General features: G+C 32.6%; 1 protein-coding gene and 1 long non-coding RNA gene across 51 annotated transcripts in view; one reads left to right on the plus strand and one right to left on the minus strand.

The window, feature by feature from the left end:
• LOC123680141 (Down syndrome cell adhesion molecule-like protein Dscam2) overlaps nucleotides 1-19,392 on the minus strand; it is a 109,506-nt gene that overhangs the window by 80,427 nt on the left and 9,687 nt on the right. For 24 of the 50 annotated variants that reach the window (XM_045617855.1, XM_045617868.1, XM_045617858.1 and 21 more), the window contains exon 3: nucleotides 4,225-4,398. The exons of 15 other annotated variants lie outside the window; for them this stretch is intronic. In XM_045617855.1, coding sequence (XP_045473811.1) covers nucleotides 4,225-4,398 — 174 coding nt within the window. Of the gene's footprint in view, nucleotides 1-1,961; nucleotides 2,127-4,224; nucleotides 4,399-11,158; nucleotides 11,327-11,357; nucleotides 11,520-19,392 lie in introns of all 50 variants that reach the window. 11 more of the 50 variants (XM_045617888.1, XM_045617878.1, XM_045617887.1 and 8 more) reach the window with 3 other exon arrangements.
• LOC123680150 lies at nucleotides 2,133-4,927 on the plus strand. The gene is made up of 2 exons (XR_006747490.1): nucleotides 2,133-2,693; nucleotides 4,715-4,927. It is a non-coding gene; the product is annotated as an uncharacterized LOC123680150 (long non-coding RNA).

Here is a 19,392-nt window from a genome sequence, read left to right on the forward strand (position 1 = left end):
TTCCAGTAAGTATCAAAAGGAACTCTTCCAACAGATGGGGTCACAGAACTTCAGAAGCTACAATAGAATTTTAAGTACGTGCTTTACCTGACAAGTATTGAGAGTACTACCAATGCATTATACTTGTCTTAAATTTCCAAGAAAAAGAGGCTCCAAGCCCGGAATGTATGACACTTTTCTAGTCCTTACAATGTGAAGAGCTTTATTTGTCAGGGTTTAAAAAAATTCATTATATAACTCTTAGAATAATATAGCAAAGAATTAAATTCCGTATGAATATTCCGAAAATCTTGTAATTCGAGATAAAAAAATTTTTCGTTCAGCATCGTCCAATCAATACGAGTTCACAATTCTATGATTCTGTTTCGTATTGTTTTCGAAAAATAAAATTTTCAATTCGATTTTTCTGTTTTCAGCCTATAAAATTTTTGGATTGTATTATCGAACTAGGAGCATAAAAGCCTTATAACAACCGATTTTCACAGTAAAATTCAACACTCCACAAGACAAGCTTTCTTAAGCTTAAAGTGGACGAACAGATTTTTAGAATTGTGAAAAAATTTCTATCTGTCTGCTTTTCTCCGAAATAACCTATTACCGAATAAACATAGAGGGAGCATATGTAATTTTCAGTATGCAAACTTTGTCCCCAACATGAACTATCAAATTTGACATAAAGCGCGCGGAAATGAAAACATATCAGCGATACGATATTCAACTCAATTCGCGAGTTTCTCCACAAAGAACGCACTTCTTATGCCCCATAGTGAATTAACGTTTCGTATTGAATCAAAATATATTGAGGTGAATACCTAAATATATCAGAAATTCAGAAAACAAACTTCAAGCGCGCCAAACGACGTGAAACAACCATTGACACTAGGAGAGCAAAAGTTGACAAACCTTGAATTTCAGCAGGTAGATACAGAATATAATAAATATTCTGCTTATTATAAATTCGACAATTAGAAAAAATATCGGATTCCAAATATTCAAATTTTGTGATTCCTAATTATATATTCAATCGGGAATCACTCAAATAAATATATTTCATTCAATTTAATATACATCCATAACGATATAGTAAAATTGTGAATTTGAAAATATATCACAATCTGACAACGTGACCTAACCATGTTGGGGACATGCAGAAAGTGCGTATACTTCCTCTATCTATGTTTATTACGCTATGGAAATTACTAAACACATTTTCTTACGATTCTAACAAGTAGATGGAGCTTTTTTCCATTGAAATGAAAAGAGTTCTTCTTCATGTTCCATCGGAAAATTTCAAATAAGAGCTTTTTCTTCCAATATTGCAGCCACACTTCTAAACCTTGATTTCCGACGATATTTTCCAAGAAGGTTTCCCCGAAAGAGCAGAATAATTCGATATCCGCAATATCGGAACATTGAACTTCCGGCTAGACGTCTAATCAGGAAAGGGATGAACGTCCTAGGTTTGGCAAGGATTCCTGGCTTTTTCGTTAAGCCAAGGAAAAATGTTGGAAATGAGGATTTCATTCCTTTTGAGAAGACTGAAATATTATATGAAAGTACTAATAACGTTCCTCACCATAAATATACCAATCAAATTCATTGAACTCACAAATTTTCGTTACTTTTCTCTCTATTTCTGTCCCATTTCAAATTCATAATTCAATAAATAAGGTTTTCGACGTCAAACTGACAACTGATTCAAATTTAATTCTATGTCGATCTAAACGTTCACCAAATTCGATGTTTCATCCGTTCATCGAAAATGCTTCGCTAAGTGGGCACAGAACTAGAATGAAATGTCCACAAAAATATTTTTCTTTTCGACAATGGAACTATGATATCTCTCCAGTGATCATGTGTCTAATATGAAAATTTTAACTTTAATATCAACATTTATAATATTCCAGTTTTCTCTCAGAAAGAAACTTGTAAGCAAACAAAGTTTTAAACAACCCCTGTACCGTAGTCTGTGGTCGGAGGCAGATACTTGTTATTCTGTGTATCTTGCCACGATATGATGTCCACATGATCTGACACGAAAGACGGAATTTGACATTTGAATACAGCAGTGTTTCCTTTTATGACAAAAGCGTCGTATACCTGAGCCTCATAATACTGGTTCACCACTGAAAACAAAAAAAAAACGCTTTTTACACAGTCAGAACAGGATGGTTCTGGCGTTATCCTGATATTTCAAAAGAAACTAGGGCAGAATACTCTTGTGGAGCTTCCGTTCATGAGGATAGTTAACAGAGCTAGAGGATTGCTGTGAAGTTGAAGTAACAGTGGAGAATCGTGAATATAATTTTAATGTTAGCAGGATATGGTTTGAATATGGGAGCTGACAACTCTTAGGGAAGAAGTTCATAATTTTTTACAGAGATCTTTTTTTAACAAACGTATTTACCTATGGTTGATATACATAATATATAACGTACGTATCCCACTACTGTTTTTACAATTAAATGCCATATGTTAAATGTATAGTACCTCTATTCCATACTGACATGTCCTAAAAGTGAAGAGAAGAACGAGTTGAAGAATTAAAAAAGATATATGCCTAAAAGAAAAGTACTAAAAAAAGATTGATTCAACTTGCAAGAGAAAATTCAATGAAAATGTTCATTGATAATTTTAGTGCCGCTGTTTGTAAAACATTACAACCTCTTCAGGAATGTATTCTACGAAAGCAGGTAGATAACAGAATTTGTTTACATTGAAGTCAAAGCGGAACCTCTTTTTTCTTTATATAGGAGAATTCGTTGACCCAACAATGTTTTATACCTTGAACTTTGTTTCTGAGATCATGAACTTTATGATTTCCATGTGTAACTATGTTAATTAAAAAAGATTAGTTTACTAGCCGCGGTGTCTTAAGCCTAATAAAACGATAAGAAAATGTACAAAGTTCAATATGTCAACAGGGAAAAAATAACAGGAATTTTTAAACATATGAAAGAGCCTTTATCTTTGCGCTATAATAACTTGATCCTTAACATTTAAACTGATAAAGACGTTTTAACGATGTTATTGGATATTATATAAACTGTTTTTGGCTATTTCCATAGATGGAACACACTCAAAATTCAGTAAAATGTTTGAAGTTTTTGAGAGAAAGAAGTATTTATGGTGTAAGCTTTCAAATTATAATCTTTTGGAATTGTTCAAGCGAAATAATTATAAATACTCCTCTACCAAATATCTGCATCTATACCACGTTGATTCTCCTAGCTCAGAATTTCGATATTATATAAATTCTAAAATAATAAATAAAAAAAAAAGGTAAAAGTCGAAAGTAAAAATTCATTTTTCGGAAAAATCAACGTCATATCACAATAAAATTTGAAAAATGCCATTTATACCATTTTACTCAATAAATTTTTTTACCGGAAAATCCTAGTATTGATTTGTTAATTATTTATGAGTTTTTGATTATTTTATTTTGATTTCATAAAAAATTTCCTCTGGCTATTATATTCCAATATAACTCCAATATAACAGGAATAACTGGAATACAGCAAAATTTTCAGTGTTTTTCACTAATTTTACACATTCCACATTGTGGACTGGCAAAATTTCACAAAAAAGTTTAGAAAAATATTTCCTAACAATTGTAGAAGTTTATTGCTTAACATTGATGCAAATTTTGAGGTTCCAAGATGAAATACTATTACAAATAATAAATAAACAATTTTAGTATGTAAATTCTAGTAATTTCATTGCTCATTGATAAGAATAGGTATATTACTTGTTATTCTCTGTTATTCAAAACAGGAAGCATACTATTTTCAAGAAACAAATCGAATGGAAAACTGATAACCTTTTTCCGAGTTTAAGAATGTCAGACTATATTGCTTCAAACTTGGCAATAAACATAATTCATTAAATGAAATATAAATGAATATGTTATTGTTATTTCGTATGTTCAACAATCAATAACGGCTACTGAATGTGAACTTCGAGTATTTATGACATCACGGCCTATTACATATATCAGTTTCAAGAATTTATATAAGTCATACTTTCAAGTCCATGAAATCATAATTATTTGTGGATACAAGTTTTATTACTTTAGATTAAAATGAAATATAATTAATAAATACGTCTTTTTAACTATTCGCGCATTCACCATAATATAACCTAAAAATTGATTTGTCTAGAACGTTTTCAATTTGGACATTTGGAAAGAGGAAGTTCTATGTTCTGCAAATCAAATCCAATTACCAATATTTGGACTCAGAGTAGGTTCGTATTTGAAACTTGTTCCATCGTCTGCTATCCAAGCCTCAATCTGTATAAAATCGCTGACGAAACTAGGAACAAGACATTTCAAAATGCCGGTGTTGCCTTTTAACACAAACTCGTCAATGACACGACTTTGATAGAACTGTTGCACCACTGTAAAAACACGAAAATAAAATTCTTCACCAACAGTCAATTACTGTTTCATAATATCATCATAAAATTGAGATTTTTATGAGGTAGAATTCGAAATATACCAATATACATATATTCAAAAATTTTATGTCATAAGTGCCATCGATGTGAATGTAAATTAATAGAGAGAGATTTTCTCTAGACAAATTTTCCCTTGCGTAGAATGAACATCGATATGAGGGGGAAAACCTTTTGTCTGAAAGAAAATGTACACTTATTCTGAAACAGAGGTACGGTCGTTGAAGGTTGAAGAGGTCATAAGTTGATGGTTTTTCAGGAAGGACGGTCCTACCCTCTTCATGAAATAAGCATTGTCGAAGCATGAGATTAGAACAAAGAAAAGGGCAGTTAAAGTTTCAATGGATATCATCGTGGAATTTTTAGTGGCTATGGTCTTTTTGGAACCACAACCCTCCAACTTTGAAGAGGGGTACAGCCTAATAAATTATCTGGATGTTTGAAGAATAAAGGAATACGGTATTTTCAGTCATTTTATATATTTTTTTTTCGTAAAGGCCAATATATTCCGAGGTAATTTTGTCCACAAGAACAGGAGTAAAAAATTACTTTTGTGGACTTGATAACTTTGATTGAGATAATTTTTGGAGATATCATTCAACTCATACTTTTCTTATTTATTTATTTTTTTCTTTTGAGGAATGTTGCACATTTTTAAAAATCGGATTGTATTACATTGTGCTGGTCGATTTTTAACTTGTCATATTTTTTTTTTCATATTTAGGCGAATAGTACTTCTATGCAAGCCACTTGTCCGATGGAGGTGTTTTTTTAACACTCTTTTATGTCACCTATGAGAATCTATCTGGTGAATTTGCTACGAAGAAATCTAGAGAGTCAATTGGTTCATGTGGGGCTGGAACTTCTTTCCATTTTTGTATTCGAATATTCATTCTTAAATTTATTCGAATAATTCATTCAAACAAATATTCATGCTTGATTATTCAACTTTTCATTGAATATTCACTTATTATTCAGTGATTATTCAATTAATATTGACTAAATATTCAATGATTGTTCAGTTAACAACTTTTCGAATATTTCACAAAAAAACCTGGCCACCGATGACAGGACTGAATCTTCTTTAATCTCTATCAATAAATATGTATAAATATTTGACAGATCTATTTAACTAACGGCTAATACTGAACACAGTCTTCTGTTATCCGATGCATCATAAGTAGAAAAATTTCGTTATTCTTGAAAAGTTGAGAATACCCTACTTATACCGAAAAAATGGTCATATTCTTAAAATCTAATTGTCGTTTGAAAAATCCAATAATTATTTTTATACATGACAAGAAAAGATAATTACCCATTGGATGAATAGAAATAGTAAAACCTCAGCTGGTATTCTGCATAGACCCATTACAGGTACCTATCTATACATATATAGAAACCCATTATACAGGATGATTCAAAATTCTGTTTGAAGATTTCAGGCTCGTATTTTCCAGGTCAAAATAAGACTTTTTTGTCATGAGCATGTATCCACAAACACATCGTTACCGATCTACAGAGGTAAATTTTAAAATTTTTTTTTTAGTTTTTTCTTCATAACCTTTTAAGTTTTCAAGATATTAAGATCAAGTTTGCAGTTCTTCAGGTGGAAGTTATGTGGAGTTTTTTGTTTTCATTGTGATAATAGGTTCCCACCTTTAGTTGAAAATTTAAATTAAATGTAGCGAATTATAAAATATGATTTCACTTTTTGACTCGCTTTTTGCAATCTCTGAAACCTTTTTATTATCTATGGAATCTCAACCAACATCTCCAAAGATAATTCAATCATTCATTATCACAAAATTTTATCGACATAAAGAATGGTCAAACGGCATTTGAGGACATTGAATTTTTGAAAAATACACAATTCTACGAAAGATTAAACGAACTTTGTTTTTCTGATTCGGTTTTGTATGAGGAGGATGTGACTCTTGGTGATGTGTGTACATTTTGGCACCCAAGATTTAAAATAATAGAAAGATTCGTCTGTTCACAATTCAGAATCAAACAATATTTAACCACTATTCACTGCATATTCAACTAAGTATGTATTCACTAAATATCATGCTCAACTATTCACTGAATACTCAACTAATCGTGAATAGAAAACTTATTCATTGAATATTCAACAATTCAGTGAATACTCAACTATGCACTGAATAATCATCAATAGAAAACTATTCACTGAATATTCAACTATTTAGTGAATACTTAACTATTCACTGAATATTCATGAATAGAAAACTATTCACTGAATATTCATGAATAGAAAACTATTCACTGAATATTCATGAATAGAAAACTATTCACCGAATATTCATGAATAGAAAACTATTCGCTCAATATTCAACTATTCAGTGAATATTCGAATGATGCAATCCGCAATTATTCGAATATTGAAATCATTCATTCATGATTCCCAGCCCTAGTTCACGTTAAGATAAATATGACGTTTTCGAACGGCTATTCTACGAGACATCTGGAATATTCGTTTTGAACTACATGGAAGCATAAATCTAGCCATCTTTGCATTTTACCGAAATTTTCTCCTGGAAGATACGTATTTCCTTGTGAATCTTTCCAATTTTCCACGATCACAAAATCGGAAACGAAAGATGGTACTTCGCATTTCATTATCGCAGAATTTCCTCTAATCACATATTCATTGTCTGCTTCCACTTCATACGATTGGGCAACAACTACAAAAAAAGCCACGTGTTCATTTTCACAAAAATCGATAATCAAAATTAGTTGTTTTTAAGTTTTCTCAATCTTAAATGATGATATATGTGATATTTAATCTGTTGCAATGCCATAATACCGACCCCAACTATAATGGGACCTGCAAATGCACCAGATATTGACACACAAAATTGAATGGTACTGCAGGTAGCAAAAGGTTGACTTAATACCCTGAACATGTGGACAGCACAGGTCTTTAATCCTATGGAAGTATTAGGGTGACCTTAAAGCTTATACAGGTATATCGTCCCTGTTAGCATTAACGTGTATGGTGCGCTTTAGATGCGTGTTTCATTTTTCATTTGGTAATATTTGGTCCTGTCGGATGCAGATGTGACCCAGATGTATTTTTCGACGGCTGCAAAGTTTTATAATGATTTATTTGCCGGATATGTAGAAGCATTTGTTGAATCTTAATTTGTAATCAGTTTTTACTAAAGGTGTAAATTGTTACGTATTAAAATCAAGTTGGTGGAAGTTTTATATATCCCTCGATAATTTTAACGTTTTCAGATCTTTTAATTCAGACGCTTAGGTATCCTAAATTAGAAATGCAAAAAAAAATGAGAGATTCCTTGGATAAATTTAAGAAAAAAAGTCCCATAAATATGGGATCTCAATCGCTTTGTTTTCGAGATTCGGGTGTTTCTTGTAGACCTACTTTTTTGTTATGATTATACCAGTTCATCGATTCCTTGATAATTTTCGTTACAGGTTGGTTAAAAAAGTACCGAAACTTATATTTAATATATTCATCACAGTTCACTAACTGAATCTTTATGATAATTTGGATTTTCCTGAGGATGACTAGAGAATTGTTACAATTTTTTTTCTCAAAATCGGTAGCATATACGCCAAAACTACAAGAAACCAAAAAGTGTAGTATCTACCTACTGAACTAAAATTTATTTTCACCTTTTTCTAAACTACCAGTGATCCACCAAAAAAAGTTCTAAGAGAAATGAGCTGGCCCAGTTCCAAAAAAAATATCACCCTGTAGATTTTCATTCAAAATTAGCATGCCTATCACATTATAAAACTTCAAATTGGAATCTCTATACCAAAATTGAGTTTAATATCTTGTGAAGGGAAAGAGCTATGAGAAAAAATCTTGGAAAAAAATCATACTTAAACACGCTGCGCTGTATCTGGAAAATTAAGCATTTCCCGGCATGAGTTTATGAAAATTTTTTTCTTGAAATGATCTGCGGAATCTGTCAAATTTAGGAACACTCTGTATGCACACCGGCAAAATAAGGGGAAACGGTCAAAATCCCCAAAAATTCATTTCAAAATTAAGATAACAAAAAAGAAATTTCAAAAATGATAAGGCGACATCTAAGTGCTCGTAAACAATATCTTCTGTCAACAAATCACTGCACAGGGTATTCTGAATAAAACCTAACTTTTTCATTATTTTGTTCGCCCCTGTATCTAACAAAAAAGTAAATAAACAGTTATATAAGCTAAAATTGAAATAAATGATTGATAAAATCGACCAAAGGGTTCAAAATAAAATGAACTACAACTTAATTTCGCCGTTGTGTATAGAACACAAATTTTATAATTGTTTATTTTTCAAATCGTTCTTGAAGATTCCAAACTCAATGCAATGAAAAAAATGAAATATCAACAGTTTGGAGAACTGAAAGTAAGTTATTTGAAATTACACAGAACTTAAAAATTTGTTATTGGGAAAAAAAACGAAAAAGGATCGGAAAGATAAACATTCCTGGAACAATTATGTTCAAAAGAATGATCTTATCTTGATGCATACTTGGTTAAAGCCTGTTTTCGCTTTCAAAGCACAATTTCGATGAAGGAACACAACCCTGCTATTAAAATATTCATCGCATCGATTGGAAGGCAACAAAATTGTGGGTGTTGGTTTGGGGGAGCAACACGGATTGCTCCATCATCTTTGTTCCCTATATTCCTGAGCACGAACCCGGGAATAACCGATAAGATCAGTACGGGAATAAAAGGAGGTGTTGAGAAATTTATCTTGAATTCGCCCACAGGAAATATTTTCCTTATTTTCCAGAGATACGGTTAGAAAAGACTAGGGACTCTTAATTGAGGTTTTTAATGTCGCATATATTGTTTAGTTCATGTTTCTATAAAGTTTCATTTATTTAAATCATATTTTGAGAATATTTTCAAAAAAATTCTTAGTGATTATATCTACATGGTGATCCTGATTTGGAAGTACAAATGAAAATGAGAGATTCTTCTGGTAATTTTGAGACAAAAAAGTCCTATAAACAAGAGTCCGCAAACGCTCTGTTTTCGAGATACAGGGTGATTTTGTTTTCAAGTTTTTTTTCTTATAGCATCTCCATTTCAAAAGATATTCAATCGGAATTTGGCATATATGTTCCTAATTAGAGATTACATCATGTGATATGCCAATTGCGAATGTACAGGGTGATATCTTTCTGGAAAGGTGCCCGCTACTTTCCACCAGACTTTTTTTTATTGGATCACTGTTAGTTTAAAAAAACGTGAAAAGAAACTTTGATTTAGTACTGAAATTTCTCCACTTCAGTATCGGAATGACAGTATTAAAAACAGTGATGTAATGAACTCATTACAGCATTTTGTTTCAGTTATATTTTTCGTTTTGTGGTTGTTTACACTGACTTCCGATCCTATCAAACCTATCAAATTTCAACACACGTCAATTGTCATTATAATACCTATAATTTGGATATAGTGAAATGATTTGCAACATTATTCGCAATTTTTCTTAATTCTGGTAGTGTTAAATCGATCTCGTCAGACATAATTCACGAATTTAATGCGTAATTATAAATTATTTCAAAATTCGAAACGTACGATTCAAATTCCGTAATCTGTCAACTTTCGTAACATTCACACCAACTGCCAAGATACAATACAAAAGTCACTAGGATGTATAATCTAAATTATTCATTGAATTTCGACAATTTTTCACAAAACTTGACTGAAATAGAGAAAATATCGTCTAATACTCGTTGCAGAAGGCAATTCCAACACTCATGCGAGTTTTCGAACGCATGAGTGTTGGAATAGGAGCCCATTTGAAACTTGTTTTAGAATTTACTATTTTAGTTTTTTATAGTTTTATCGTATCTCATACCGATTTCGGTAAGAAAAAATAAACAATTCAATCGAAATACTCAAGATAATCCAAATTATCATAAAAATTCAATGAGTAGGTAAGCTCCGATGAATTAATTAATTATTAGTTTTGATGCAATGTTTCATAAATATTCGATAAACTCGATTTTTCCATCACAAAAAAGTGGAATTTCAGAATATTATCCGAGGAATATCTCATTTTCGTTTGTACTTCTGATTAATAAACACCCTGTGAAACTTTTGTATTTTCCCTATTGTACTACTCATTTTCATTTCAGATTTTTATCTTTTCGATTTCGCGGAAAATATATTAATTTTCCATAACAGTAATAGATATCGGTTTAACTTTCGTTTTACTATAATCAATTTGATCTGTTTAAACAAAAATCTGGAGTAAATTCGTAGCGGTTCATTTCAGTATGAAAGTTCCAATGAACTACTATCAGATTCCATTTTCCACAATCAAAAGAATCGATCTATATCAATATCTTTTTTAACAGGTTATCTTTCAATCTTTATACAAACTCCAACGGAATCTACATCATTCTTAAAGTGAAGTTTGTCAACAGTATATTTGCATTGATTGATTATTTCATCAGTGGAAAAGGAGAAATGAATATAAACGAATTATGATACATCGGGGCCCATAACCTACTGGTACTTGACTCCGAATTTATGCTTAAAAGACTAAATTAACTGAAGTAAAACGAAAATTGGAGCAGAAGAAAAGTTTAAATTATTCCTTTGTTCAACGTAAGTCGATTATTTGGACCAAACTGGATTTGGAGCAGGGAAGGAAACGCCATCAGCATCACTCTGGAGCAAAAATCAATACCGTAATCGCTGTCATCATTGTACTTATGGACTTTGCCGTCATCTGCGATCCAAGAATCAATCTGGACGAAATCGGCCACAAAACTTGGTATCTTGCATTTCATGACTGCAGCGTTGCCGCGTATCACATATTCGTTTTCGGCTTCGGTCACATAGTACTGTGATACAACTACAAACAAGAAAAACAAGGAAATAGTTACCGTAATCTTTAGACACGGTCAGAATTTTTCCAGTTTCGTCTATCCAAGATTCGACATAAACGTAATCGGCAACGAAGGATGGGATACTGCATTTCAATACGGCAGTGTTGCCGCGTATCACGTATTCTGTCAGTATCTCGGCCTTGTAAAACTGATTGACCACTGGAAAATTCAGGACACAGGATGAGTATCTTCGCAAAGATTCAGAAGATCAAATAAGGTTGAAATAAATCTTTTCCTGTGGTTTAAATTGCATCATCGTTATTGGAAAACCTTTTATAAAAAAGTTAAATCGCAACATTTTACTGAAAGGTTGCATAAATTTTTCTAAACAGATGAAAAGTCCAAAACATCAAGGTGAGATTTTACATGTAATTTTCAACAAAAAATATGATGTAACACATGGTCGAAATATTGACGGTAATTTTTTAATTCAACATTTTGTGTTTTTACGAAATAGCTCATTTTTTTTATAAAATCAATCATTCTGCAGTTATCCTTGAGTCCTCATCAAATTTGATCACTTGTCTCGAAAGAGCATGAAATTGGCAGAGGTGGTAAGCAGATAAACATTATTATTCTTAGGTTAACAATATCAATCATATTTTTTTAATAGGTTTATCGATGAAAAATAAATTATTGTGAACATTCTTTTCAGCAAAAACTACCCAATTTAGAGAACCTTCGAATGACATATCAACTTTTGTAAAGGGTGTTTTTTCGAGGTATCTAACTTTAAGTTGGCATTACTGTTCAAGATGGCAACCGATTTTACAGCTGTCGAGTGATTTATTCTCAGTTTGGTTTGGCAATTCATCATGAATAGACTCACGCCTGAAAAACGCTTGCAAATAGTGCAATTTTATTTCGAAAATAATGGTTCTGTGCGGAATACGTATCGCGTAACCCTTCCATTTTATTCTGTTTAGCGATGAAGCGCACTTCTGGTTGAATGGCTACGTCAACAAACAAAACTGCCGCATTTGGAGTAAAGCTACTCCTCAAGTGTATGTCGAAACACCGTTACATCCAGAAAAACTGACTGTTTGGTGCGCTTTATGGGCTGGTGGAATCATTGGTCCGTACTTCTTCAAAAACGATGATGGCCAGAACGTTACAGTTCATTCCTGAATTGAACAACCATGATGGTTCCAACAAGAAGGCGCAACATGTCACACAGCTCGTGCCACAATCGATTTATTGAAAGACACGTTTGGTGATCGCCTAATTTCACGTTTTGGACCTGTGAATTGGCCTCCAAGATCTTGTGATTTAACACCGCTAGACTACTTTCTGTGGGGCTATGTAAAGTCATTGGTCTATGCGGATAAGCCATAAACCCTTGACCATTTGGAAGACAACATTCGCCGTGTTATTGCCGATATACGGCCACAAATGTTGGAAAAAGTCATCGAAAATTGGACGTCCAGATTGGATTACATCCGAGCCAGCCGTGGCGGTCATATGCCAGAAATCATATTTAAAATGTAATGCAACAAGATTATCTTGCGGATACATAAAATTCATGTCAATCGAATAATCCATCCTTGTTTTATTGCAATTTGAAGTTCTGTAGCTCTAAAAAAAACACCATTTACAAGCTGCTTGTTTTCTGCCACAATCTCATGGCCAAAGAAATATAAGAAATTATTCAAACCAGATTTTCTTCCATTTTGAAGCTCTTAATGATTGAATCAGCTGTTTTCTCTGATTGAATATTGGAGGTACTCTCACTAGAACTGTTAATTTATCTGTCGAGTCAAACGAATTAACTAAATTTTACTAATACATATTATAAGGAAGAAGTTAAGAGACAAAATGCTGAAAAAAACTCGCTATAAATAATTAAACAATTGACTCATAGCAAATGTTCAAAATGTATTCTGATTTTTTCAATACATTTCACACATCATGTTATCCGGTCCAGTAAGATGGCCATCAAAGAGTCCTGATCTTACTCCTTTGGTTTTTTATGTCTGGAACACATTGAAAGAAAAAGTTCATCAAATACGTTCAAATTCGAGATGATCTGATAAATATAATCAAATTGTGTTATGTAGAAATAGGTCAGAAACATTCTGAACTACGCAGGGTTGTAGATTCAGTAAAAAAATGTTGTGTGACGTGTATTGAACAAAGCGATACACATTTTGAACATTTGCTATGAGTTGATTGTTCAATTATTCATAGCAAGTTTTTTCAGCATTTTATCCCCTCTCTTAACTTTTCTCTTATAATATCATGTATTAATAAAATTTAGTTCATTCGACTCGACAGATAAAATAACAGTTCTAGTGAGAGTACCTCCAATATTCAATCAGAGAAAACAGCTGATTCAATCATTAAGAGCTTCAAAATGGAAGAAAATCAGGTTTGAATAATTTCTTATTTTTCGTTGGCCATGATATTGAGGCAGAAAACAAGCACCTAGTACAAAAGTTGATAAGTCATTCAAAAGATCACTAAATGGGGTAGTTTTTGCTGAAAAGAAAACATGTTCACAATCCTTCATTTTTCATCGATAAACCTATTGGAAAACTATGATATTGTTCACCTTAGAATAATTATATTTATCTGCCCAACACTCTTGCCGTAAGGAATTATTTGGCACAAAAAAAATCTTGTGTTATAGCCAACTTGGTGCTCTTTTGAGATATGTGATCAAATTTGATGAGGCTAGAAGAATAACTGGAGTGTGATTGATTTTTGAAAAAAAAAATTAGATATTTCGTAAAAACAAAAAATGTTGAATTGAAGAATTATACCGTCAATATTTCTACCATGTGTAATATGACTTTTTTTGTTGAAAATCACATGTAAAATCTTGCCTTGAAGTTTTGGACTTTAGTAGACACCTTATTTATTCAACTATAGCACCATACGTGAGACGGAACATCCAGAACAGCTAAGGATAGGGTAAAGTCTTGAAGACTGAAAGGTTGACCTAAATTATTCAAGTCTCATAAAAGATGTACCGTAATTGCTGTTGAAGGTGTACTCAGAGCCATCGGATCCTATCCAAGACTCAACACGCACAAAATCAACGACGAACGAGGGTATGTTGCATTTAAGAACAGCTGTATTTCCTCTTATTACGTATTCTGATACTACTTCCGCTTCATAATATTGATTTACCACTGAAAACAAGTCATGAATTAGCGAGGTGGGCGACATGTTTTATTCATTGTTTTATGAACGGTTATGCTAAACGATGTTGTACAGTGTGGCCCAAGATTCACGTTTGACCCTGGATCTCGTCTTATTTATCTGGGCTGAATTTGAAAACATTGCTAATTTTGGTGATTATAAGGATTGTTTTATTCTATTCTTGAATACAAATTTGATGTCAAAACGAGACGGTTAGAAAATTGTAGGCCCCAAAAATTACAAAATTGGGTCCTATTCGTTTAACTCTCCAATAATTTTGATATTTTCAAATATTATTGTGCTATTGCTTCTTTCTTTCATTTTCTTCAATTTAAACACTCAGTTTCAATCTTTTCCGAGGAAATTTTTTGTTCAAACTTTGACACATCTACTAGATTTTTCCTTCAGAAAAATTTCATTCTTGGGACACCCTGTACATTTTATAAGAAATCGTATCGATGGTGAACTTGTTCCTGAAACCCAACATATTCACTTTGTAAGGTACAATTCACTTTATACTAGTTTTTGAGCTACTGTTTTGGAATGAAGAACATTTATCAAAAATTCTCATTATTATCTTTGTAGGGACGTTATCGAAATCAGATAGGTATTATTGTTTTCTTCTTCTTAATTTCGTTTGATCGAATACTCAAAAATTTTCTCCCTAACCATTTTCCATTTGGACATACTGGAATATTTGGGCTTTTGAATGTTGTCATTCGTGGAAGTGCAACCTACTTGACGTCATCATTCGTAAGTGTAGCCAGCTTTATACTGTGAAGATTACTTAACAGAAGATTTTTTATCAACGTATATATTCGAATTTTCCCTAAATATAGGATTTTTCAAAAGGAATAATACTTTTGATTTGAAATGATAATAATGGCGACATTGTATTATTTTTTGAAATGTCATTTGTGTGCAGTAGGTTATGCCATTCTGGAATGAAAAACGTTTAAATATCGTTAAATTATTTCATCAAAATCAGTCCTCGTTTGTAAATACTGAAAGCAATTTAAGAAGCTTTCATGGTCTACAATGAAATGAATTTTCTTGACACGATAAAAGCGTACTGAACCGTACTTGATATCACTTTCGTATTTGTCTATAGTACTACGAATAATGATTCGATTAACTGAATAATCTCGTCCAAAAATTCATCACAAATGAGCACTGATTTTGAAAGAAAAATTCAACAATTTCTGAACGTTGTTGAAGCATATCTCTCTCTTTCCAAGATTATATGGCATAACCTACTGAACACAAGTGACATAATAAATGTCAAAAGATCATAGACAGCGTTGCCTATTCCTATTGAAAAACCCTCTACCTGAATCGAAAAGGCCTATAGTTTGCAAGCTGAAAATACTCAGTATTATACACTCTAATAGCGGACTCAAAAATATATCAAATATTGTAATAATAATGTTTATTGACTAAATCGAAAATGTTTTCTACAACCACCGGCAAAAACTATAAAAGAAAATTCATTGAAAATATTTACGAAATATCGACTGGATAGGTAGATATGGAGTGAAACATATTATAGCTATGAAAAGCTCATTTTAAATCGTTTCTGTGCTTCCATAGAGTAATTAACATAGATAGAGGGAGTATACGCAATTTTTAAATGTCCCCAACATGGTTAGATAAAGTTGTCGGATTGTGATATATTTTCAAATCCACAATTTTACTATTTCATCATGAATGTATATTATATTGAATGAAATATATTTATTAGAGTGATTCCCGATTAAATATGCATATTTGAATATTTGGAATCCGATATTTTTCCTAATTGTCGAATTTTTAATAAGCAGAATATTTATTATTTTCTGTATCTACCTGCTGAAATCCAAGGTTTGGCAACTTTTGCTCTCCTAGTGTCATCGGTTGTTTCACGTCGTTTGGTGCGCTCGAAGTTTGTTTTCTGAATTTCTGATATATTTAGGTATTTATTTTATATATATTTTGAGTTAATATGAAACGTTGATTCACTATTGGACATAAGAAGGGCGTTCTTTGTGGAGAAACTCGCGAATTGAATGAAATATCGTATCACTGATATGTTTTCATTTCCGCGCGCTTCATGTCAAGTTTGATAGTTCATGTTGGGGACAAAATTTGCTTACTGAAAATGACATATGCTCCCTCTATCCATGTTTATCACTCTCATTATGAATGTGTCAAATTATTTCGCAATATTCATTTTATGATTGTCGCAATATTCGTATATGTATTTAATAAAACTTAAATTACGTAAATGACGATGGTATGAAAAAAAAAATTATCGATGGCTATCTGTGTAATAAAAACTGCACCAACATTTTCAGTTACCCGATACTTTATGTCTCGGACGTAACTCAATATGTGAGAAATAATCAAGTCCTTATAACGTCGTTATTCATAAGTTCACCGTTGGTGCTTTTCGATCCCTCTGTCCGTTGATAAAAGCCCGATTCAAAAGGAGTAGACGCGACAAAGACCCCAACGACAAGAACACTCGGACAAATCGATCCACCTCGACAGAAGGCTCGCCAAATGGAAGAAGTTCGCGTCTGGCTTGCAGCTGGAATAAATAAAAATTGAGACGTCCCGTTAGAGAATTTATCACAACTAGAGAACGGCAGATTTGATGCTGCATGCAGTTGAGAGTTTGCATGCAGGGAATTTGGCGACCTTCGTGTAAGATATTCACGTTCACAGGATGTCTCTCCTGCTTTTTATAATGTCGAAGATTTTGAATTTTTGGAAAATTTAATTTTCTTGTAAAAAAAATACCAATATGTACAATATTCCATTCATTGAGATCCACAAAAAAGCTCTAAAACTCGAATAATTCTATTATATTATCACGTGACGTCAATTTGAAGTAAACACGTGTGTCATTTTCATTTTCGTGTAATGTAGTAGTAGTATCTAACTGTTGTTGATTGCCTCTAATTTCAACATTTGCTTTAATCAAATATGGAATTAATCTGACAGTCTGAACTGGTTCATTTTCCTCATGGAAAGATAATTGAAAACTAACGGCATTTAAAACAATATTGAATACAAACCGCCAACAGATTGCCATAATAAGATAGTAATGAAAAGTTTATTTTTTACTGAAAAATGATACCCCTCAAAGCAAACGGTAGAATCAATAGTGAAAATGAAGTATTTCGTGGGTGACTAGATTGTTCATACTTCCAAGTGACATCACTGACGCCACGTTGGTGAAAATTAAGGGTTAGGTTAGCCATTTAACAATATGGGTTGTTTATTTACTGCTGAAGGAGTGAAAATTGTGAAAAATTAGTACAGAAATAAATATTTTGTAGTAGGTACATTACGGGCAGATTATGGTCGACATAATCGTCCATCTGAGCGTTAGACAGTGAAAAATTCAAAGAGACTGGATCTGTTACTGATGTTTTAAGGTCCATACATAACCGAAAGCCACGCTCGAACTAGAATATTGCTACTGCGAGTGAAAGTGTTGAAGAAGATCCAAATTTATCCATTACTCGGCGCGCACAACATTTGGGCCTATCTTACGGCACGCTATGGCGTATTTTGCTTCTAGATTTGTATCTCCATCCTTATAAGATTCAGGTGATACAAGAACTAAATGCAACTAACCATGAAATGTGTAGACCATATGCCGATTGAGTGCTTGAAGAACAGCATTTGGATTAGGATTTTTCACATTGAATTTTCTTCAGCGATGAAGCACATTTTCCCCTCGATGGCTATGTAGTAAATAAGCAAAATTTTCGTATATAGAGCAGTGAAAGTTTGAAATGCCTTGAACTATAAAATATCAAAAATTCAACCAATTCGATAAGAGGTCACTTTCCCTAGTAAAGATGACATCTAACCCACAAAGAAGTAGGACTAATCACATAGAGTAATAAACATAGATAGCTGGAGTATATTGCAACATGGTAAGATTACGTTGTCGGATTGTGATATATTTTCAAATCCACAATTTTACTATATCGTTATGAATGTATATTATATTGAATGAAATATATTTATTTGAATGATTGCAAATTTGAATATTTGGAATCCGATATTTTTCTTAATTTTCAAATCAATAACAAGCAGAATATTTATTATTTTCTGTATCTACCTGCTGAAATCCAAGATTCGGCAACTTTTGCTCTCCTAGTGTCATCAGTTGTTTCACATCGTTTGACGTGCTTGAGGTTTGTTTTCTGAATTTCTGACATATTTAGATATTTATTTCAATATATTTTGAGTTGATATGAATCGTTGATTCACCATGGGACATAAGAAGTGCGTTCTTTGTGGAGAAACTCGCGAATTGAGTGGAATGAGCATCACTGATATGTTTTCATTTCCGCGCGCTTCATGTCAAATTTGATAGTTCATGTTGGGGACAAAATCTGTTTACTGAAAATGACATATGCTCCCTCTATCTATGTTTATTACTCTGAGGAATCATCACAATATGAACATAAAGTTCTCATTTCAATTAAACTATCCCATTTCCCTCACGAATTCGAGACTGGAGCACACAATAAAAGCCCCAAAAACCAAAATGAAGCATCACCAGAGACAGCTTCATGTATCCTATCGATCGTAACGATCTAACTGACGAGGTATCTTTCTTTCCTTCCGTTTTGAAGTGTGCATGGCTTGGCTTCCATCCAAATTCAAATTAAACAAGCCAGTGTAAAACCTTAACATCATAACGCCCATGTTGACGTTTTTAGTGGAATCCCCCATATTTTCCAGAGCGTATCAGTTTTATTATTGGAACGGCAACTTTTAATGCTGCCGATGTCTTAAAAGTGCTCCGGGAGATAAAATTGAATGGGGGCATGTTCATGATGTTAAAGATGGATTCGATTATTAATTTTCAAGTCGAGATATGAAG

The sequence above is a fragment of the Harmonia axyridis genome, chromosome 5 (genome assembly GCF_914767665.1).
Source record: "Harmonia axyridis chromosome 5, icHarAxyr1.1, whole genome shotgun sequence".
In the NCBI taxonomy this organism is placed as follows: domain Eukaryota; kingdom Metazoa; phylum Arthropoda; class Insecta; order Coleoptera; family Coccinellidae; genus Harmonia; species Harmonia axyridis.